General features: G+C 38.8%; 1 protein-coding gene across 4 annotated transcripts in view; it reads left to right on the top strand.

Annotated features, from left to right (window-relative positions):
• FAF1 (Fas associated factor 1) overlaps positions 1–23,882 on the top strand; it is a 524,128-nt gene that overhangs the window by 443,342 nt on the left and 56,904 nt on the right. For all 4 annotated transcript variants that reach the window (XM_007077228.2, XM_007077231.2, XM_007077229.2 and 1 more), the window contains one exon: positions 23,775–23,855. In XM_007077228.2, the coding sequence (XP_007077290.1) occupies positions 23,775–23,855 (81 nt within the window). The remainder of the gene's footprint in view (positions 1–23,774; positions 23,856–23,882) is intronic.

Below are 23,882 nucleotides of genomic sequence, written 5' to 3'. Positions count from 1 at the left end.
GGTCTGTCCAGGGCTCTATATGCCTACATAGGATATGTGGACGGGGGAAGTGGCCAATGAAGCTGATTAAGGATGTGAGGGCAGCTGTGTTAAGATTTAGACTTTATCCTGAAGGTGTGGGGAAATCACTGACAGAAGAGTGTTGTAATGTGATTTTTATTGTAGAAAGGTAATTCTTTTACTGACACTATATTTTCAACAATAGAAATTTGATAACAGCAATATATAACTACAAAATCTCCATAAAAATAAAAACAAAAATCCTTTGTCCCTTTCTCCTAGATGAAATTAAAAACACTCTTTAACATAAGGACTAGTGTACCTGGTTCTTTCTCTTTCCCACAGTACCTGGCTCAGTGTATTATTTATAGTAGGTATTCAACAGAGTCATTGCCTGAAACTAAGCCAAGATACCAAGTGAAAAACAAAAAAAAATTCTATACCTAAGCCTCCAAGACAGGTGATTTGTTCAAATGTGTCTAGAGTTAGAAAGTATTCTTCGGGGGTTCCTGGGTGACTCAGTCAGTTAAATGTCCAACTCTTGATTTCGGCTCTCCTCATGATCTCACAGTTCATGGGATCAAGCCCCATGTCAGGCTTTGTGCTGACATCATGGAGCCTGACATCATGGAGAGATTCTCTCTTTCTCTCCCTCTCCCTCTCTCTCTCTCTCTCTCTCTCTCTCTCTCTCTCTCTTTCTCTCTCTCTCTCTCCCTCTCTCCCTCTCTCCCTCTCTCCCTCTCCCCTGCTCACTCTCTCTCAATATAAATAAAATTTTTTAAAAAAAGTATTCCTCCACGTCTTCTAGTAACCTAAGTATATAATTCTCTTGCATGCTTATGCCTAATCGAATTATTTTTATCTGTAGTTCGAAATCACTTTCAAGACCTTCTATTATTAGCCTATGAAAATTTTGAAATATGTGGCTACGAGACCTTTGACTTTAAATATTTTTTAATGTTTATTTTTGAGAGAGAGAGAGAGCACGCACATACATAAGCAGGGGAGGAGCAGAGAGAGAGGGAGACAGAGGATCTGAAGTGGGCTCTGTGCTGACAGCAGAGAGCCCGATGTAGGGTTCGAACTCATGGATCTGAGATCATGCATGACCTGAGCCAAAACCAAGAGTTGGATGCTTAACTGACTGAGCCACCCAGGCGCCCCTTTGATTTTAAATCTTTAACACTAATGTCAGAGCTAGGTTATGGCTTCTGGTTTTTTGTACTGAACAAATTAGTTACTCTTTCCATCTAACCTTTCCTTTTCCTGAAGTACTCCCTAGATTCCCATGAACTCATTAGAGTTTTATTCCCTGCTTACTAAAAGTTAAAAGTTAAAAAGGCTGTAATCAGCATTTATAATGATTTAAAAGGGTCAGCAAACTTTCTCTGTGATGGGTCAGGTAGTAAATATTTTTAACTTTGGGGGCCATATTCTCTCTGTTACAGCTACTCAGCTGTGCTGTTGTAGCACAAAAGGAGTCATACATAATATGTGAACAAATGATCATGACTATACTCCAGTAAAACTTGTTTTCAAAACCAGGCCACAGGCCAGCTTTGGCCCTAAAACCATAGTTTGCTCACCTATGATAGAAAACAAGCTTTCTCTTCCTGTCTTATTTATTTACTTTCAGGAAGGAATCCCAACTAGAGAAGTGGCAACCAAATGTAGATGTTATCAGAGACCATTACATCATTTCTGTTACACACACACACACACACACACATACACACACACACACACACACACACACACACACACACCAAAATCTCCAGAGCATTTAACTGGACTTTCCATGTAATAGGGCTGCCATATGGGAGAGGAAATATAACTGTCTTTCTCTTAATTTTCTCAGAGTGTATGCTCTCAATGGACATGTTCCTATATGAGCAGTCTGAGTGACCGCTGCTTTGGATTCTGTGTCTCCCTCTCTTTCTACACCTCCCCTATTCATGCACTCGCTCTCTCTCTCTCTCTCTCTCTCTCTGTCTGAAACATGAATAAACATTAAACACACACACACACACACACACACACACACACACACACACACACACAATAGCACAGGTCTTGTCTCCCAAACTGCTGCCTCTACACTAACAGATTAAGTCCTCATCCAATAGTATTGAACCATTCTTCTGTACCAGTGTGTACCAGTGTGTATGAATTTCCCCCATTTATAACTTTACTGCAAGCAAAAACCATCCCAAGCACTTGTAATTAAGCAATATAGATATATTACTTCTAAGCAAAGAGATTCTAGTTTTCTGTAAGATTCTCTGCTCAGACTTATACAGTCTTCTTAAATAGTGCTTTTCAGAATTAAATGTGCATAGGAATCACCTGGAAATCTTATTAAAATTTATGTTCTGCTTTCATCCAATCTGGGATGGGGCCCAAGATTCTGCATTTCTGATGAGCTTCCAATTGTTTTCAGTGTTGCTTGTTGAATTACTTTGATTGGCAAGGTTTTAACTACTACTTTTATTACTACAGCCCAGTCATTCAAGGTCTTATCATTAGATTAGCAGAATTGAGAATCAGAACTGGTGTTCTTCATGTGAGGTGGCATTCAAAGCTCTACTCCTTGACTATGGTGACTTCAACCAATTGATAACATTTATGCAGTTCAGTAGTTTCTATAGAACTAGAGGTTATCATTTGAAATGGTCCTTACTCACTTAATATTATCTCATACTAGAAAATTCAAAACAATTATCTCTTTGAGTATTGTTCTTTTCTAGAATTCCTAGCAGATATATATTAAATACTCTTGATTATATCCTCCATGTCTCTTAACTCCTCTATCATATTTTATTTCTCTATATCTCTCTGTGTTGCAGTTTAGGTGATTTTCTCACATTACTTCTACTTCATTAATTCTCTTTTTTTTTTCATTAATTCTCTTTTCACCTGTGTCCAAGCTGCTGCTTAATCCATCCATTAATTTTTTAGTACTATTAATCATTTATTTTTTAATTTTTTTATTTTATTTTTATTTTTTTTTCAATATATGAAATTTATTGTCGGATTGGTTATCATACAACACCCAGTGCTCATCCCAAAAGGTGCCCTCCTCAATACGCATCACCCACCCTCCCCTCCCACCCACCCCCCATCAACCCTCAGTTTGTTCTCAGTTTTTAAGAGTCTCTTATGCTTTAATCATTTATTTTCTAAAGCTATATTGAAGTATAATTGATCCACAATAAACCTAACCTATAAAAAGTATACAACTTGAAAATTTTTTTTTAATGTTTATTGCTTTTTGAGAGAGAGAGTGTGAGCTGTGGGGGGCAGAGAGAGAAGGGAAACAGAGGATCTGAAGTAGGCTGTGCAGGGCTTGAACTCATGAACCATGAGATCATGACCTGAGCAGAAGTCAGAGGTTTAACCAAACTGAACCACCCAGGCACTGCGCAATTTGAAAATTTCTGACATACATATATGTCATGAAACTCTGACTACAATCAAAATAGTGAGCATATTCATGTCCATCACTCTCAAACGTTTCCTCATAGACCTTTATAATTCCTTCCTCCTGCATCTGCATGCCAACCTTCCAGGTCCCATGCCCCAAATGATCTTTCATCTTCTCAAGTTTTATTTTAAAAAATTACATCATACAGTATATATTCTTTAGTGTGGCTTCTTTCACTCAGCATAATTATTTGAGATTCATCTATGTTTTTACCTGTGTCAATAATTCATTCCATTTAATTATTTAGTAGTGTTCCACTATATACAGAAATTTTACTATTTTTTTAGTTCTAATAATTTTTTAATAGAGGTGGAATTAACATAACATTCAGGTAATCACTGTAACATGTGTCACTCAGTGGCATTCTGTATATTCACAATGTTGTACAACCACCATCTAACAATATTAATGATACCTTTAAGAATAATTTAACAGTTGCATCTAAAATTTTGCATAAATGCCTGTTTTAAGGGAAGCTTTTAAATAGCAAAATAGCTCACATTACACTGTATTTTTCTTTCTGATTAGCTCCTCTCTCTCTCCCTCTCTCTCTCTCTCTCTCTCTCTCACACACACACACACACACACACACACACACACACACACAGACACACACACACACACACACACACACACACACACACACACAGTATTCCAGCAGATCCAAATGCTTCATTCATTGTTAGCTATTCTGGATCCTAAAATAGGCTACTAATATATAGGATAAGTCTTCCCTCCAGTAGCCACTGAACAATATGATAGCTATTTGTACTTATATGGTAACTGCCTGAGCTTAGTTCCTGTCAGTATCTGAAACAAACACTGCAAATTTTACTTGATTTACTCTAAACACTAATGTGCCCCTAGTCCCCAGTGGAAAGACTGTCAGCCTCCACTTTGATTCAACCTTCTACATGACCACTATACCATCGTCATCATTTTCATTTAGTAAAATTAGGTAGACAAAGCTGAGAATGGGTATTTCAGTGCTCACTGAATCTGTTTCCTCTGTTTTTACTGTTTTGAGAAGAAAGCTGAGCAGTCTCATTTAACCTTGCATTTCAGTGCTGTATTCCTGAGAGGAATCCACTTCGTGCTGGCTGCCCTCAGTAAACTGACCTTAAGTCACTCAGTTCTAAGCGTACCTCTTCTTTTGAGTTTCTGAGATTTGGTCTCTATTACAGAACTCATTTCTCCAGACTAGTCACGATTGGCTTAAAATTGGCAGAAAAGCCACTGATAATTGGCTTACCACTCTCATTCTGAAATCCTATGAAGGGGAATTGTTACAGTATGACAGAGGTTCCAATACCTGTCTGCCCTGAACAAGCAATGGTTTGAGGAAAGCACCTACTGCTGCTTTCAAAACTGTATTTTCTCATATATTTTGTCCATTGACCTGTTGACATACATTTGGATTATTTCCTAGTTTGGGACTATTACAAATAAAGCTACTATGAACAGTTGTATACAAGTTTTTTATATTTTCTCATTGGTCTTAGGTAACTACCTAGGTCTAGAATGACTAGATTATATAGTAGGTATATATGTGCTCAGTTTTTTAAGAAAGTGCCGAAATGTTTTCCAGAGTAGTTGCACCATTTTCCATTCCAATCAGGAGTGTATGAGAGTTCTAGTGGCTCTACCTCCTTGTTAACCCTAGGTGAGGTTAATCTTTTTAAATTACAGACATACTAACAAGTATATAGTGGTGCCTCATAGTGGCTTTAATTTTCCTAACGACTAATGAGATTGAGCTTCTTTTCATGTGCTTTCTTGATGTCCATACGTCTTTTGATGGTCTGCAAATTTTTGCCCACTTTTTAAATTGGATTCTTTTTTATTTTTGCATTTTGAGTTCTTTATATGTTCCAGATACACGTTCTTTATTTGATAAGTAATTTGCAAAGATTTTTCTCCTAGTTTGTGGCCTAATATCATTTTCAATTCTCTTTAGGAGAACAGAAGAAGTTTTTAATTTTGATGAAGTCCAATTTATATTTTCTTTTATGTGTCATGCTTTTGGGTCATATCTAAGAAATATTTGCCTAACTCCAGGTCACTATTTTTTCCTATATTTCTTCTGAAAGTATTATAACTATAACTAGGTTTTATACTGAGGTCCATGATCCATTTGAGTTAAGTCTTATATGTAGTATGAAGTATGGATTGAAGTTCTTTTGGGGGAGGGAGAGTAGAGAGGGAGACATGGATACCCAGTAGTTCCTGCACTATTTGTTCCAAACACTGTCCTTTGCATTGAACTTTGCATCTTTGTTGATATATATGTGCAGATCTCTATCTGAACTCCATTCTGTTCCAGTGGTTTTTTGCCCATCTTAATACAAATATCACACACAATTACTTAAGCTTTATAATAAGTCTTGAAATCAAGTAGTGTGGAGGAGATATGGAAGATGGCGGCATAGGAGGACACTGGGCTCACCTCGTCCTGCTGATCACTTAGATTCCACCCACATCTGCCTAAATAACGTAGAAAACCGCCAGAAGACTAGCAGAACAGATTCTCCAGAGGCAAGCGTAGACAAGAGGCCCACGGAAGAGGGTAGGAAGGGCAGAGAGGCGGTGTGCACTACACGAACTGGCGGGAGGGAGCCGGGGAGGTGGAGGGGCAGCCACCCAGCAAGGCAGAGCCCCCGAGTCTGAGTTGCAAAAGCAGAGGGGCCGGACTGCGTAGGTTCTGACAGCCAGCGGGACTTAACATCTGGAATGTTATAAGTCAACAGCTCTGCTGGAAGAGCGGGAGGGTGAGAGAACACCGGGAGGGAGAGGTGTTGAGCCTCAGAAGACAGAGCTCAGCTCGGCGGGGAACAAAGGCTCTGGCCAGTGCCCTCTCCCTCGCCCATCCCCCAGCCGAAATCCCAAAGGGAACCAGTTCCTGTCACCAAACTTGATTGCACTGCGCAAACACCCAACAATGTGCTTCTTTGGATCCATTCCTCCCACGGATCTGCCTCCCTCCCAGTGCTGCAGGACCCCTCCCACAGGCAACCACCGACTGCAAAGCTAGCTAAGCCTGCCCCTCCCGCCCCTGTGCACCTGTGGATCCACCCTGGCTAATACGCCAGATCCCATTGAAGCAGCACCGCAAGCCTGGCAGTGTGCATGTAGCCCAGAGAGGGGCCACACCACTCCACAGTGAGTCCTGCCCCTGGGAGAGGTGAAGATAAGGTACACACCAGTCTGACTGTGGCCCCAGTGGTGGGCTGGGGACAGATATCAGGTCTGACTGTGGCACTGCCAACCAACACAAGTTACTCCATACAGCACAGGGGAAGTGCCCTGCAGTTTGGAGCCACCCCAGGGACTACCCAAAATGGCAAAATGGAAGAACTCTCCGCAGAAGAAACTCCAGGAAGTAGTGACAGCTAACGAATTGATCAAAAACGATTTAAGCAATATAACGGACCATGAATTTAGAATAGTAGTCATAAAATTAATCACTGGGCTTGAAAAAAGCATACAGGACAGCAGAGAATCTATTGCTACAGAGATCAAGGGACTAAGAAATAGGCATGAGGAGCTAAAAAATGCTATAAATGAAGTGCAAAATAAAATGGAGGCGGCCATAGCATGGATTGAAGAGGCAGAGGAGAGAATGGAAAAAAAGGAAGCTGAGAAAAAGAGAGATTAAAAAATCCAGGAGTATGAGGGGAGAATTAGAGAACTAAGTGATGCAATCAAATGAAACAATATCCGTATAACAGGAATTCCAGAAGAGGAAGAGAGAGAGAAAGGGGCTAAGGTGTACTTGAACAAATCATAGCTGAGAACTTCCCTGATCTGGGGAAGGAAAAAGGCATTGAAATCCAAGAGGCACAGAGAACTCCCTTCAGACGTAACTTGAATTGATCTTCTGCACGACATATCATAGTAAAACTGGCAAAATACAAGGATAAAGAGAAAATTCTGAAAGCAGCTAGGGATAAACAGGCTCTAACTTCTAAAGGAAGACCCATAAGACTAGTGGCAGACCTATCTACTGAAACTTGGCAGGCCAGGAAGGAATAGCAGGAAATCTTCAATGTGATGAACATAAAAAATATGCAGCGGAGAATACTTTATCCATCAAGTCTGTCATTCAGAATGGAAGGAGAGAGGAGAGAGAGGGAAGATGGTGGCGTAGGAGGACGCTGGGCTCACTGCGCGTCCTGCTGATCAGATTCCACCTACACCTGCCTAAATAACCCAGAAAACCGCCAGAGAATTAGCAGAACGGAGTCTCCGAAGCCAAGCGCAGACGAGAGGCCCAGGGAAGAGGGTAGGAAGGGCGGCGAGGCGGTGCGCGCTCCACGGACTGGCAGGAGGGAGCCGGGGCAGAGGGGGGCTCGCCGGCCAAGCAGAGCCCCCGAGTCTGGCTGGCAAAAGCAGAGGGGCCTGACGGACTGTGTTCCGACAGCAAGCGCAACTTAGCGTCTGGGAGGTCATAAGTTAACAGCTCTGCTCAAAAAGCGGGAAGGCTGGAGGACAAAGGGAGGGAGAGCTGCTGAGCCCCGGATGACAGAGCTCAGTTTGCTGGGGAACAAAGGCGCTCGCCAGCGCCATCTCCCCCGCCCATCCCCCAGCCAAAATCCCAAAGGGAACCAGTTCCTGCCAGGGAACTTGCTCGCTCCGCGCAAACACCCAACTCTGTGCTTCTGCGGAGCCAAACCTCCAGCAGCGGATCTGACTCCCTCCCGCGGCCACAGGGCCCCTCCTGAAGTGGATCACCTAAGGAGAAGCGAGCTAAGCCTGCCCCTCCTGCCCCCGTGCACCTTGCCTACCCACCCCAGCTAATACACCAGATCCCCAGCACCACAAGCCTGGCAGTGTGCAAGCAGCCCAGACGGGCCACGCCACCCCACAGTGAATCCCGCCCCTAGGAGAGGGGAAGAGAAGGCACACACCAGTCTGACTGTGGCCCCAGCAGTGGGCTGGGGGCAGACATCAGGTTGGACTGCGGCCCGCCCACCAACTCCAGTTATACACCACAGCACAGGGGAAGTGCCCTGCAGGTCCTCACCACTCCGGGGACTCTCCAAAATGACCAAACGGAAGAATTCCCCTCAGAAGAATCTCCAGGAAATAACAACAGCTAATGAACTGATCAAAAAGGATTTAAATAATATAACAGAAAGTGAATTTAGAATAATAGTCATAAAATTAATCGCTGGGCTTGAAAACAGTATACAGGACAGCAGAGAATCTCTTGCTATAGAGATCAAGGGACTAAGGAACAGTCACGAGGAGCTGAAAAGCACTTTAAACGAAATGCAAAACAAAATGGAAACGACGACAGCTCGGATTGAAGAGGCAGAGGAGAGAATAGGTGAACTAGAAGATAAAGTTATGGAAAAAGAGGAAGCTGAGAGAAAGAGAGATAAAAAAATCCAGGAATATGAGGGGAAAATTAGAGAACTAAGTGATACACTAAAAAGAAATAATATACGCATAATTGGTATCCCAGAGGAGGAAGAGAGAGGGAAAGGTGCTGAAGGGGTACTTGAAGAAATTATAGCTGAGAACTTCCCTGAACTGGGGAAGGAAAAAGGCATTGAAATCCAAGAGGCACAGAGAACTCCCTTCAGACGTAACTTGAATCGATCTTCTGCACGACATATCATAGTGAAACTGGCAAAATACAAGGATAAAATACAAGGATAAAGAGAAAATTCTGAAAGCAGCTAGGGATAAACGTACTCTAACATATAAAGGAAATGATGCATAGGGGCACTTGTACCCCAATGTTTATAGCAGCACTCTCAACAATAGCCAAATGATGGAAAGAGCCTAAATGTCCATCAACTGATGAATGGATAAAGAAGTTGTGGTTTACATACACAATGGAATACTACGTGGCAATGAGAAAGAATGAAATCTGGCCTTTTGTAGCAACGTGGATGGAACTGGAGAGTGTGATGCTAAGTGAAATAAGCCATACAGAGAAAGACAGATACCATATGGATTCACTCTTATGTGAATCCTGAGAAACTTAACAGAAACCCATGGGGGAGGGGAAGGAAAAAAAAAAGAGGTTAGAGTGGGAGAGAGCCAAAGCATAAGAGACTGTTAAAAACTGAGAACAAACTGAGGGTTGATGGGGGGTGGGAGGGAGGGGAGGGTGGGTGATGGGTATTGAGGAGGGCACCTTTTGGGATGAGCACTGGGTGTTGTATGGAAACCAATTTGACAATAAATTTCATATATTAAAAAAAAAAAAACAGAATAGAAGGAGAGATAAAGGTCTTCCCAAACAAACAAAAACTGAAGGAATTCATCACCACTAAACAAGCCCTAAGGAGATCCTAAGGGGGATTCTGTGAGTGAAGTGTTGCAAGGACCACAAAGTACCAGAGACATCACTACAAGCATGAAACCTACAGACCTCACAATGACTATAAACCCATATCTTTCTATAATAACACTGAATGTAAATGGACTAAATGCTCCAACCAAAAGACATAGGGTATCAGAATAGATAAAAAAAAAAACAAGACCCATCTATTTGCTGTCTACAAGAGACTCATTTTAGACCTGAGGACACCTTCTGATTGAAAGTGAGGGGATAGAGAACTATCTCTCATGCTATTGGAAGCCAAAAGAAAGTTGGAGTAGCCATACTTAGACAAACTAGACTTTAAAGGCTGTAACAAGAGATGAAGAAGGGTATTATATAATAATTACAGGGTCTATCCATCAGAAAGAGCTAGCAATTATAAATGTCTATGCGCCAAATACAGGGGCCCCCAAATATATAAAACAATCACAAGCATAAGCAGCCTTATTGATAAGAATGTGGTAATTGCACGGGGCTTTAATACTCCACTTACAACAATGGATACATCATCTAGACACAGAATCAATAAACAAGGGCCCTGAATGATACATTGGATCAGATGGACTCAACAGATATATTTAGAACTCTGCATCCCAGAGCAACAGAATATACTTTCTTCTCGAGTGCACATGGAACATTCTCCAAAATAGATCATATACTGGGTCATAAAAGAGCCCTTAATAAGTATAAAAGAATTGAGATCATACCATGCACACTTTCAGACCACAATGCTATGAAACTTGAAATCAACCACAGGAAAAAGTCTGGAAAACCTCCAAAAGTATGGAGGTTAAAGAACACCCTACTAGGGGCACCTGGGTGGCTCAGTCGGTTAAGCGGCCGACTTCGGCTCAGGTCACGATCTCACACTCTGTGAGTTCGAGCCCCGCGTCAGGCTCTGTGCTGACAGCTCAGAGCCTGGAGCCTGTTTCAGATTCTGTGTCTCCCTCTCTCTCTGACCCTCCCCTGTTCATGCTCTGTCTCTCCCTGTCTCAAAAATAAATAAACGTTAAAAAAATTTAAAAAAAAAAAAAAAAAAAAAAAAAAAAAAAAAAAAGAACACCCTACTAAAGAATGAATGGGTCAACCAGGCAATTCGAGAAGAAATTAAAAAATAAATGGAAACAAATGAAAATGAAAATACAACAATCCAAATGCTTTGGGGTGCAGCCAAGGCAGTCCTGAGAGGAAAATACATTGCAGTCCGGGCCTATCTCAAGAAACAAGAAAAATTCCAAATACAAAATCTAACAGCACATCTAAAGGAAATAGAAGCAGAACAGCAAAGACACCCCAAGCCCAGCAGAAGAGGAGAAATAATAAAGATCAGAGCAGAAATAAACAATACAGAATCTAAAAAAAAACAAAAACAAAAACAAAACAAACAAAAACAGTAGACCAGATCAATGAAACCAAGAGTTCGTTTTTTGAAAAAATAAACAAAATTGGTAAACCTCTACCAGGCTTCTCAAAAAGAAAAGGGAGAGGACCCAAATAGATAAAATCATGAATGAAAATGGAATTATTACAACCAATCCCTCAGAAATACAAGCAGTTATCAGGGAATACTATAAAAAATTATATGCCACCAAACTGGACAACCTGGAAGAAATAGGCAAATTCCTAAGCACCCACACACTTCCAAAACTCAAACAGGAAGAAATAGAAAACTTGAACAGACCCATAACCAGTAAAGAAATTGAATCAGTTATCAAAAATCTCCCAAAAAATAAGAGTCCAGGACCAGATGGCCTCTCTAGGGAATTCTGCCAGACATTTAGAACAGAGATAATACCTATCCTTCTCATGCTTTTCCAAAAAATTGAAAGGGAAGGAAAACTTTCAAAGTAATGAAGCCAGCATTACTTTGATTCCTAAACCAGACAGAGACCCAGCAAAAAAAGAGAACTACAGGCCAATTTCCCTGAGAAATAGGGATGCAAAAATTCCCAATAAGATACTAGCCAATCGAATTCAACAGCATATAAAAAGAATTATTCACCATGATCAAGTGGGATTCATTCCTGGGCTGCAAGGCTGGTTCAACATTCACAAATCAATCAATGTGATACATCACATTAAGAAAAGAAAAGAAAAGAACCATATGATCCTGTCAATCGATGCAGAAAAAGCATTTGACAAAATTCAGCATCCTTTCTTAATAAAAACCCTCGAGAAAGTTGGGATAGAAGGAACATACTTAAACATCATAAAAGCCATTTATGAAAAGCCCACAGCTAACATCATCCTCAGTGGGGAAAAACTGAGAGCTTTCCCCCGAGACCAGGAACACAACAGGGATGTCCACTCTCACGGCTGTTGTTTAACATAGTGTTGGAGGCTCTAGCATCAGCAATCAGACAACAAAAGGAAATCAGAGGCATCAAAATTGGCAAAGATGAAGTCAAGCTTTCACTTTTTGCAGATGACATGATATTACACATGGAAAACCCGATAGACTCCACCAAAAGTCTGCTAGAACTGATACATGAATTCAGCAAAGTCGCAGGATACAAAATCAATGTACAGAAATTGGTTGCATTTTTTTTTTAATTTTTTTTTAATGTTTACTTATTTTTGAGACAGAGAGAGACAGAGCGTGAACAGGGGAGGGGCAGAGAGAGAGGGAGACACAGAATCCGAAACAGGCTCCAGGCTCTGAGCTGTCAGCACAGAGCCCGATGTGGGGCTCAAACCCACAGACTGTGAGATCATGACCTGAGTCACTCTTCATGGATGGGAAGAATAAATTTTGCTAAAATGTCAATACTACCCAAAGCTATGTACACATTCAATGCAATCCCAATCAAAATTGCACCAGCATTCTTCTCCAAACTAGAACAAGCAATCCTAAAATTTCTACGGAACCACAAAAGACTCCAAATAGCCAAAGTAATTTTGAAGAAGAAGACCAAAGCGGGAGGCATCACAATCCCAGACTTCAAACTATACTACAAAGTTGTAATCATTCAGACAGCATGGTATTGGCACAAGAACAGACACATAGACCAATGGAATAGAATAGAAACCCCAGAACTAGACCCATAAAAGGATGGCCAACTAATCTTTGACAAAGCAGGAAAGAACATCCAATGGAAAAAAGACAGTCTCTTTAACAAATGGTGCTGGGAGAACTGGACAGCAACATGCAGAAGAATGAAACTAGACCACTTTCTTACACCATTCAAAAAAAAAAAAAAACCCACCTCAAAATGGATAAAGGACCTGAATATGAGACAGGAAACCATCAAAACCCTGGAGGAGAAAGCAGGAAAAAACCTCTCTGACCTCCGCCGTTTCTTCCTTGACACATCCCCAAAGGCAAGGGAGTTAAAAGCAAAAATGAACTATTGGGACCTCATGAAGATAAAAAGTTTCTGCACTGCAAAGGAAAAAAATCAAAACTAAAAGGCAACCAAGGGAATGGGAAAAGATATTTGCAAATGACATATCGGACAAAGGGCTAGTATCCAAAACCTATAAAGAACTCACCAAACTCCACACCCGAAAAACAAAGAATCCAGTGAAGAAATGGGCAGAAAACTTGAATAGACACTTCTCTAAAGAAGACGTCCAGATGGCCAACAGGCACATGAAAAGATGCTCAACGTCACTCCTCATCAGGGAAATACAAATCAAAACCAGACTGAGACACCACCTCACGCCGGTCAAAGTGGCTAAAATGAACAAATCAGGAGGCCTAGATACTGGCGAGGATGTGGAGAAACAGGAACCCTCTTGCACTGTTGGTGGGAATGTAAACTGGTGCAGCCGCTCTGGAAAACAGTGTGGAGGTTCCTCAAAAAATTAAAAATAGATCTACCCCATGACCCAGCCAATAGCACTGCTAGGAATTTACCCAAGGGATACAGGAGTGCTGATGCATAGGGGCACTTGTACCCCAATGTTTATAGCAGCACTTTCAACAATAGCCAAATGATGGAAAGAGCCTAAATGTCCATCAACTGATGAATGGATAAAGAAATTGTGGTTTATATACACAATGGAATACTACGTGGCAATGAGAAAGAATGAAATCTGGCCTTTTGTAGCAACGTGGATGGAACTGGAGAGTTGTTATGCTGAGTGAAATAAGTCCTACAGAGAAAGACAGATACCATATGTTTTCACTCTTATGTGGATCTTGAGAAACTTAACAGAAGACCATGGGGGGGGGGGGAGGAAAAAGGAAAAAGTTAGAGAGGGAGGGAGCCAAACTATGAGATAGTTAAAATCTGAGAACAAACTGAGGGTTGATGGGGAGTGGGAGGGAGGGAAGGGTGGGTAATGGGTATTGAGGAGGGCACCTGTTGGGATGAGCACTGGGTGTTGTATGGAAACCAATTTGACAATAAATTTCATATTTAAAAAAAAAGAAATCAAGTAGTGTAAGTCTTCTCTCTTCATAATTGTGTTGGCTTACTCTAGGTCCTTTGCATTGCTGTATGAATTTTATAATAGGTTTGTCAATTTCTACAAGAAAATGAAATACTGCCAATATTTTTATTAGAATTGCATTGAATATGTACATCATTTGAAGAGAATTGTCATATAAAAATATTGACTCTTCTAATCCATGAAAATGTTGTATTTCTCCATTTATTTAGGTCTTTAATTTCAGCAGTATTTTGTAGTTTTCAGTGTACATCTTTCTGTCAGATTTATCCCTAAGTATTTCACATATTTTATGCTGTTATAAGTGGTATTTTTTAAATTATAGGTTCTAATTGTTTGTTGCTAGTGAATAGAAATGCAGTTGCTAGTTGTATATCAATTTTATATCTCACAACCTTACAAAATCCCTTATTCAAATAGCTTTTTGGTAGAATCCATATAATTTTCCATATCTCTGATAATTTTATGTGTGATACAGAGTTGTACCTACCTTTTCACTCTAGATGTCTTTTATTTCCTTTTCTTGCCTTAAATTTGAAAATCAATCCGTGTGATTCACCATATGATTATCTCAATGGATGTAGAAAATGCACTAGGCAAAAGCTAATGCATTCCTGATAGAAACTTTCAGTAAAGTAGGAACAGAGTAGAACCTGAAAAGACATCTATTTAAAAAAACCTATGAGCTAACATTTTACTGAGTGGTGAAAGATTGAATGTTTTTGTTTTTGTTTTTGTTTTTTTGATCAGGAAAAAGGCTGGGATGTCTGTTCATATCACTCTGTTAACCATTGAATTAGAGATCTAGCCAGACTAATAAGCAGTAACTCTCCATTCTTCCTTCCCTCAGTCCCTGGTTATCTCTGATTTATTTTCTAGTTCTATGACTCTACCTACTCTAGGTACCTCATGTGAGTGGAAATATACAAAATCTGTCCTTTTCTTTCAGGCTTCTTTTACTTAGTATAGTGTCTTTAAGGTTTATCCATGTTGTAGTATGTATCAGAGCTTCCTTCCTTTTATGGCTGAATAATATTCTGTTGTATCTGTATACCACATTTTGTGTATCCATTCATCTGTTGATAAACATTTGCATTGTTTCCACCTTATGGCTATTGTGAATAGTGCTGCTATGAACATGTACTTATTGACCATTTATATATCTTTAGAGAATTGTATTTTCAAGTCCTTTGCCCATGTTTTAATTGGATTGTTCATTTTTATTGTTGTTGACTTATAGTAGTTCTGGATATTAAATTGTTACCAGATATATGTTTGCAAATATTTTTCTTCCATTCTGTGAATTGTGTTTTCACTCTAAATAGTGTCTTTTGATGCACAAAAGTTTTTAATTTTGCTGGTGCCTAACATCTATTTTTTTTTCTTTTTAATGCCTATGCTTTGTCATACTGAAGAAATCACTGCCTAATCCAAGGTCATGAAAATTTTCACCCATATATTTTTTAATTAATTAATTTATTTATTTTATATATGTTTTTAAATTTATATCCAAGTTAGCATATAGTGCAACAATAATTTCAGGAGTAGATTCCTTAATGCCCCTTACCCATTTAGCCCATCCCCCCCACCCACAACCCCTCCAGCAACCCTCTGTTTGTTCTCTATATTTAAGAATCTCTTATGTTTTGTCCCCCTCCCTGTTTTTATATTGTTTTTGCTTCCTTTCCCTTATGTTCATCTGTTTTGTATCTTAAATTCCTCAAATGAGTGAAGTCATATACTTGTCTTTTTCTGACTAATTTTGCTTACCATAATACCCTCTAGTTCCATCCATGCAGTTGCAAATGGCAATATTTCATTGTTTTATTTTTTAAATTTTTTTTAATTTTTTTTTTTAATTTTTGAGACAGAGCATGAGCAGGGGAGGGGCAGAGAGAGAGGGAGACACAGAATCTGAAGCAGGCTCCAGGCTCTGAGCTGTCAGCACAGAGCCCAACGTGGGGCTCAAACTCACGGACTGCGAGATCATGACCTGAGCTGAAGTTGTTCAGTTAACTGACTGAGGCACACAGGCGCCCCAACATTTCATTCTTTTTGATTGCTGAGTAATACTCCATGGTATATACCGCATCTTCTTTATCCATTCATCCATCGATGGGCTCTTTCCATACTTTGGCTATTGTTGATAGCACTGCTTATAAACATTAGGGTGCATGTGCCCCTTGGAAACAGCACCTGTATCCCTTGAATAAATACCTAGTAGTGCAATTGCTGGTTCCTAGGGTAGTTCTATTTTTAACTTTTTGAGAAACCTCCACACTGTTTTCCAGAGTGGCTGCACCAGCTTGCATTCCCACCAGCAGTGCAAAAGAGATCTCTTTCTCCACATCCTCGCCAACATCTATTGTTGCCTGAGTTGTTAATGTTAGCCATTCTGACAGGTGTGAGGTGGTATCTCATTGTGGTTTTGATTCGTATTTCCCTGGTGATGAGTGATATTGAGCATTTTTTCATGTGTTGGTTGGCCATCTGGATGTCTTCTTTGGAGAAGTGTGTATTCATTTCTTTTACCCATTTCTTCACTGGATTATTTGTTTTTTGGGTGTTGAGTTTGATAAGTTCTTTATAAATATTGTACCCTAACCCTTTATCTAATATGTCGTTTGCACATATCTTATCCCATTCTGTTGGTTGCCTTTTAGTTTTGCTGATTGTTTCCTTTGCTGTGCAGAAGGTTTTATTTTGATGAGGTCCCAATAGTTCATTTTTGCTTTTGTTTCCCCTTGACTCTGGAGACGTGTTGAGTAAGAAGTTGCTGCGGCCGAGGTCAAAGAGATTTTTGCCTGCTTTCTCCTCGAGGATTTTGATGGCTTCCTTTCTTACGTCTAGGTCTTTCATCCATTTTGAGTTTATTTTTGTGTATGGTATAAGAAAGTGGTCCAGGTTCATTCTTCTGCATGTCTCTGTCCAGTTTCCCCAGCACCACTTGCTGAAGAGACTGTCTTTATTCCAGTGGATATTCTTTCCTGCATTGTCAAAGATTAGTTGGCCAAACTTTTGTGGGTCCATTTCTGGGTTCTCTGTTCTGTTCCATTGATCTGAATATCTGTTTTTGTGCCAGTACCATACTGTCTTGATGATTACAGCTTTGTAGTACAGCTTGAATTCCAGGATTGTGATGCCTTCAGCTTTCATTTTCTTTTTCAAGATTACTTTTGGCTATTCAGTGTCTTATCTGGTTCCATACAAATTTTAGGATTGTTTGTTCTAGCTCTGTAAAGAATGCTGGTGTTGTTTTGATAGGGATTGCTCACCTATATTTTCTTATAAAATTTCATAGCTTTAATTCTTTAGTTTTAGGTCTTTGATCCATTTTGAGTTGATTTTTTATATAGTATAAAGTGAGAGCCCAACTTCATTCTTTTGTAGCTTTCCCAGCACCATTCATTGAAAAGACTGTCCTTTCTCCTTTGGATGATCTTGACACTCTTGTCAAAAATCAATTTATTTTATATGTGAGAGTTTATTTCTGAGCTCTCTACTCTGTTGCATGGGTCTAGATATGTATCCTCTGCTAGTACTACAATGGTTTTTATTTTATCATCATCATCATCATCATCATTTGAAGTATAATTAGCATGCAGTGTTATATTAGTTTCAGGTATACAATATAATGATTCAGTAATTCTATACATTACTCAGTGTTCATCACAGTATTACTCTTAATCCCCTTTATCTATTTCAGCCATCTCCCCTAGCAACCACCAATTTGTTCTCTGTAAATAAGTCTGTTTTTTGGTCTTTCCTTTGTTGGTTTGTTTTGTTCCTTAGATTCCACATATGAATGAAACCATATGGTATTTGTCCTTTCTCTAACTTATTTCACTTAGCATTATACCATCTAGGTCCATCCATATTGATGTAGATGGCAAGGTAACATTCTTTTGTATGGCTGAGTAATATTCCATTGTTTATAAGAATAGGTAAAGTACTACAGTGTTTTGATTACTATAGCTTTGTAGTAAGTTTGGAAATCAGGAAATGTCAGTCCTCTGACTTTGTTATTTTTCCAGATTGCTTTGGCTGCTGTTTTGGCTATTTGGGGTCCTTTGAGTTTCCATATGAATTTTAGAATGGATTGTTCTAATTGTTTAGAATGGATTGTTTCTTTAAAAAATGTCATTGGTATGCACTCAGTTGTTTCTTAAAGAGATTTAAACAATAAGGAAAAAAATGTCTGTTAATTTACCCACGGAGCTCTCATTTCCAGTTCTCCTTTGTATAGATCCAGATTTCCATCTGGTTGGTACTGTGGGTACTTCTCCCTAAAGGACTTCCTTTAGCTTTTCCTCGATACACATGCTGGTGATTAATTCTTTCACCCTTTGTATATCTGAAAAAGTCTTTATTTCATCTCCAATTGAAAGGTAATTTTACCTTTGATAAAACTTTTGGTTGACATGTTTTTTTTTCAGTGCTTTAAAAGATGTTGCTTCACTATCTTATCACTTGCACTGTTTCTGAGACAACTGCTTTCATTCTTAATTTGTTCCCCAGTACATATTATGTCTTTGATTTCTTTTAAGATTTTTCTTTTTATTATTAATTTTGTGCAGTTTGGTTATGATGTGCCTGGGTGTAGCTTCCTTTGTGTTTTTTTTTTTCACCTGGTATTCATGTAGATTCTTAGATCTGTGGCTTTATAGTCTTTATCAAATTCAGAAAACTTTTGGCCATCATTTCCTAAAATAAGCTTTCTCCCCCCACCCCTGCACCCTACTCCCAGACTCAAATTATACTTACACCATACTGCCAAAAGTTATCCCATAGATGACTTTCCATTTCCCTACCTCACTTGGGTCCAAAATAAAATCTTCTGGGACTCTAGGTTACCAAAATGGATAATCTAACTTGTCAGGTTCCATGCTACCTCATCATTTACAGCTCTAATTTTTCAGTTTTTTATTTCTGGTACCCAGGTATTTCTCTTTCTTTGTTTCTTTCTTTCTCACATGCTGAGTAATACTTTTTAAAAATTTTGTTACATTTTCTCTATCGTCTTTAAGTATTTATATTGAGAGAATTTCAAGGTATCTTGGTCCATATCTCTTCAGGGATACATACCAGAGCCATCTCCCTATTTACAAGGTTTTACTCAACAGAGCAAAGAGCAAGGTATATGTTCTGACCTGGGCATTCAGAAGAAGAGATACATAATATATGTATGTACATATTTGTGTATGTATTTGGTAAGTATTTGAAACAAGCCTAACCACTATAGCCTACTTCAATTTGATAATTCAGAACTTTGCATTAGCCTTTGGGGATTAACTGATGATTACCAATTTTAAACACTACAGAGGAGTAACAAGTTACATCTAAATTCCATTTCGGGTTAAGTAGCTCATTTAGGAACCATTTGACAGCTCAGAATGTTTTCATTATTTTTAATGGTTTATAGGGAAGTCTGACTCAATGGCTACTGTCTCAGAGAACTATACCAAGCCACCTAGTCTGACACAGTGAGAAAAAAACATAGGCTTTGGGGTGAGAAAGGTTTTTAAATCTTTTAAACATAGGTTTAAATTCTAACTCTTGTACTTCTTAACAAGTCACCCTATTACTCAGAATTAAAAAAATACATGTAAATAAAAATTACTAGTTTGAAGAATACTTAGAGACTCCAGAACTTGAGGTGTAGAACTGTTTGAGCACTGGTAATTCCATTCATTCATCTAACAAATGTGTATTTAATGCTTGCCATATGTAAGATAATACGCTAGATGCCATAAGAAATACAAAGACATATCAAATGGAGTCTTTTCCCTCTGGGAGCTTAACAGCTGAGGTAGGAAACAGTAAAAAAACATACAAATGAGTGTAGCACAAAGCAGTATGAGAGCACTGACAAGTATGCTGTAGATGAAAGGCTTCAGTGGAGGCTATCACTTAGTTCTGAGCAATCCCACTTCACATTTTGGTGTGATAAAGAGTATTTTAATACCCAGTAGCCCAAGCTCTAGCCCAAGCAGCACCTGAAACCAGTTCCTGAACCAGCTGTTCTACTTCCACACAATATACATGTATTTCTCATCACTTTGTGCAATGTGCCCACTCAGATTTAGCACAGGGAGTCTCCGCAAGGACTATATTTGTAGGGTAGAGGAGAAGTTCCAGGAGGCTCATGTATAGATATGAGAACAAATTAGTGCATGAAATGTTAATCACACCTGGAATTTTCCTTTAAAAAAATCTAATCATATAGAATAATATGGGGGAGATGCCTAAGCAGTGTTCTTTAAACATCCAAATTGGAGATGATAGTGAACAGGGCAGTTAGAGAAGCAAATATAAAATCCATAAGACAGAAAAGAAGAAATGATAGCCATTCACAAGCAACTACCAAACACGTAAGAAGTTCTGACCATGATAAGTTTAGAAAAATTCATGCTGAGCCACATGCCTGATCTGGCCTTTCTGTCTGATAGTCCAGGAGGGCTGTGAGCAAGGAAAAGAGCATTGGTTTGTAGCAGACAGGAGAGAAGAAGCTGTCAGGAGACCTGGATTCAAGTCTAAGTTCTGCCACTGACTTAATGGGTAGTCTTGTATGAATCCTCTATCCTCATGTGATTTTAGTTTCTCCATCTATATAGTGGCTCTTTTGTACATGTTGTTCTCTTATATTTCTTTTTTTCTGTAATTTTTTTAATGTTTATTCATTTTAAAGAAACAGAGAGAGACAGAGCACAAGCAGGGGAGGGGGCACAGAGAGAAAGGGAAACACAGGATCCAAAGCAGGTTGCAGGCTCTGAGCTGTCAGCACAAAGCCTGATGCGGGGCTCAAACTCACAAACCGTAAGATCATGATCTGAGCTGAAGTCAGACACTTAACCAACTGAGCCACCCAGGCGCCCTCTTATATTTCTATAAAAAGCTGGTAGGATTTTTAATGATAGAGCTAATGGAGCAGAACTATTCTAGGTAGAAAGAGAGTGACATTATTTAAGGAATAAAAGTAAAATAATGCAAAACTTGAACACCGAACTCTTCACAAAAAAATGATGAAGGTGATCCAAGCAAGCAAGATTATCTGTGTCTTCCCCTATTAAACTATGGCCTGCGTCTGCATCCTCAGTGCTGATGTGATGCCTAATACGAAAAGGAGGGTACAGGGAAGAGAAGGAAGCAAGTTAGCTGGTGCAGGAAGTCCTCTCATAACAGGTGCCACATTTTGTGGCAGAGATCCCTATATTTAATGGCCTTTCATATCTGCAACAGTCTGTTTTAAAACAGAGCTGTTTACTTAGAATGCTTTTATTACCAACTATATTTGTGCTCAAAGGGCTTCCAGCTGTGGTAGCTTTTAGAAGGTCCCTTTGTTGTCTGTACATAGTGTCATAATAGGTCATTTCTGCCCAGCCAGTTGATTTCATTGAGTCAGGTAGGGTTGCATTTTTGTTAAGCTATTCTCTTCCTCCTTAATTTTTACTGCAGACAATAAATATTTTGTGCCTGGAAAGATAGTTTTTTTATTCAACAGATGCTTATTAAACACCTCCCAAAAACTACACAATGTGTGAAACACTTGGAATATAGAGGTGTGTAATATAGATAAGGACCCTGCCTTTATGATGCTTACAGTGCCATGGGGGGATCTCACATTAAGGAAATGATTATATGATAATTAATTGTCATTGTGATAAAAGTTTTAAAGGGACAGTACAGAATGTTACAAGAGAAACCTAAACTAGAGGAGTGGGATCAAGAAAGTAATGTAAAATTAAAAATTTAAACATCTTAAGTATTTCCCCATTTGAAATATAGAAAGATAAGTTACTCCCATAGGTTATATTAAGTATATTGGGGATTTCTGAAAGGTAGACTTGTCCACAGAGGCATAAAAGCCTTAGAAATTCAGTCTTTTAATATAATAAATAACGGGAAAGGGAGACAGAAGCAAAAACACATAGCTTGCTACTGGCCAGGATTGGATTTGAATACAGATCTGCTAATCTTCCCATTACCTCTCCTCAGTGACTTATAAAATAAAGACATTATATATCAAATATAGATCTTGGCTAAATGAACTATTAAGTGGCCACTGTGTACAAACTTGGATATGGAGTGGAGGAGGAGTTCACAGAGTAATGAATTAGGGAAATGCTAATATAAACAGAAATGCACAAAATATAATTATCAGGCTGATTGTATCTGGTCGTAGTAAAACCTAGTATATATACCAAAGTGGGAAATACCCAGCTGGAATTAGTGAAAATATATTTAAAGATGTATGCTGTTTCTCTAAAGTATGAATACTAATTGCTTAGTACAAGTCTCCAAGTGGAAGTGTTTAAAACCCATTTTTATTCATGTGTAATATTATATGACATGTAAATTATCCCTGAATGCTTCACAGCCTGAGTGATCTCTCAGGTTAAATATTGTTCCTGATATAAATCACCTAGCATACCCTTTCATCATAGATAGTATAGCAATTAGCTTTAGCCAGCAAGTTATAATTATTTCAAATTTTTTATTTAAAAGATTGGGAATCAGTGAAATGTTACTATTTATATCAGAGATTTTGGAATTAGCTGAATCATTGAAACTAAAAGGAGATTGAGGCTTCAGAGAGAAGGCCAGTCTTAAATGGGTATCAGTGAGAGCACCTAAGTATATATTGAATTGGGAAGACAAAACATTAGAAAGTATTAAGTTCAACCATATGAGATTTCCATTTTCAGAGGTCAAAAACATTCAGATATTGGTGACTTTATATGATTCATTCAGCTATGACACAAAATGGCCAAAAAGAGAACCTATATTCTAATGTCAACAGGTGTGGGTATTTATTAAATTTAAGTACATGTAGAAATTCTGGTAGTTGAATTAACTTTTAATTTCATATGAAGTAATTTAAATGTAGGCAGATGCACAATCACTTCAGAAGCTAAAAATGTTTTAAAGGATCTTCAACTTGGATAACTGCTTAAGTCATCCACACTTGATGAGTGTGAATGTTGTTGGAAGCACTGAGTTCGATAACCAAGCTTTAGTGGTGTAGTGTGGACTGTAGTTAACCAGGGTATTTTGCTTTCAGCTTCTTCTCATGCTAACCAGAGGATTACTTTCTAGTCCTTTACTCTCTCCCAGTCCTTAGCCTCAGTGGTGACAATTCCAAGTTTATCTTTAAAAAATCAGGAGAAAAGGGGAAGGGAACTAATCATTGTGAAAATGAAATGTCAAGTGCTTTGCAAGACCGTTTATATGTTATTATATTTGAATCTGGCAACAACCCTATGAAACAAATGCTATTTCTATTTTATAATTGAAGAAACTGAGATCCAGAGAGGTTAAATAACTTGCTCAAGGTCACACAGTTTATAAGTGGTAGAGCTAGGCTTCAAACATTCTTATTTCACCATCTACTGTGCTATTATTCTTCTTGTTTGCTTATTTCTATCCTATACACTTTAAAGTGCCTTATTTAATCTAATAAATTTACACAGGACTAAGACAAGATGATCATCATTGTTTTCTTCTATTAAAAAAAAGGAATATGGTAAAAGACATTTAAGTCTTTTCCTTTCTTTTAAGGATGAACGTGAAGCCAGAGAAAATGTGAAAAGAGAGCAAGATGAAGCCTATCGCCTTTCACTTGAGGCTGACAGAGCCAAGGTAGGTTTGGTCAAGGGGCTTCTGAGA

Source organism: Panthera tigris, chromosome C1 (genome assembly GCF_018350195.1).
Source record: "Panthera tigris isolate Pti1 chromosome C1, P.tigris_Pti1_mat1.1, whole genome shotgun sequence".
Taxonomy (NCBI): Eukaryota; Metazoa; Chordata; class Mammalia; order Carnivora; family Felidae; genus Panthera; species Panthera tigris.
Note: the sequence above shows the minus strand (reverse complement) of the source record. Positions and strands in the feature narration are given on the sequence as shown.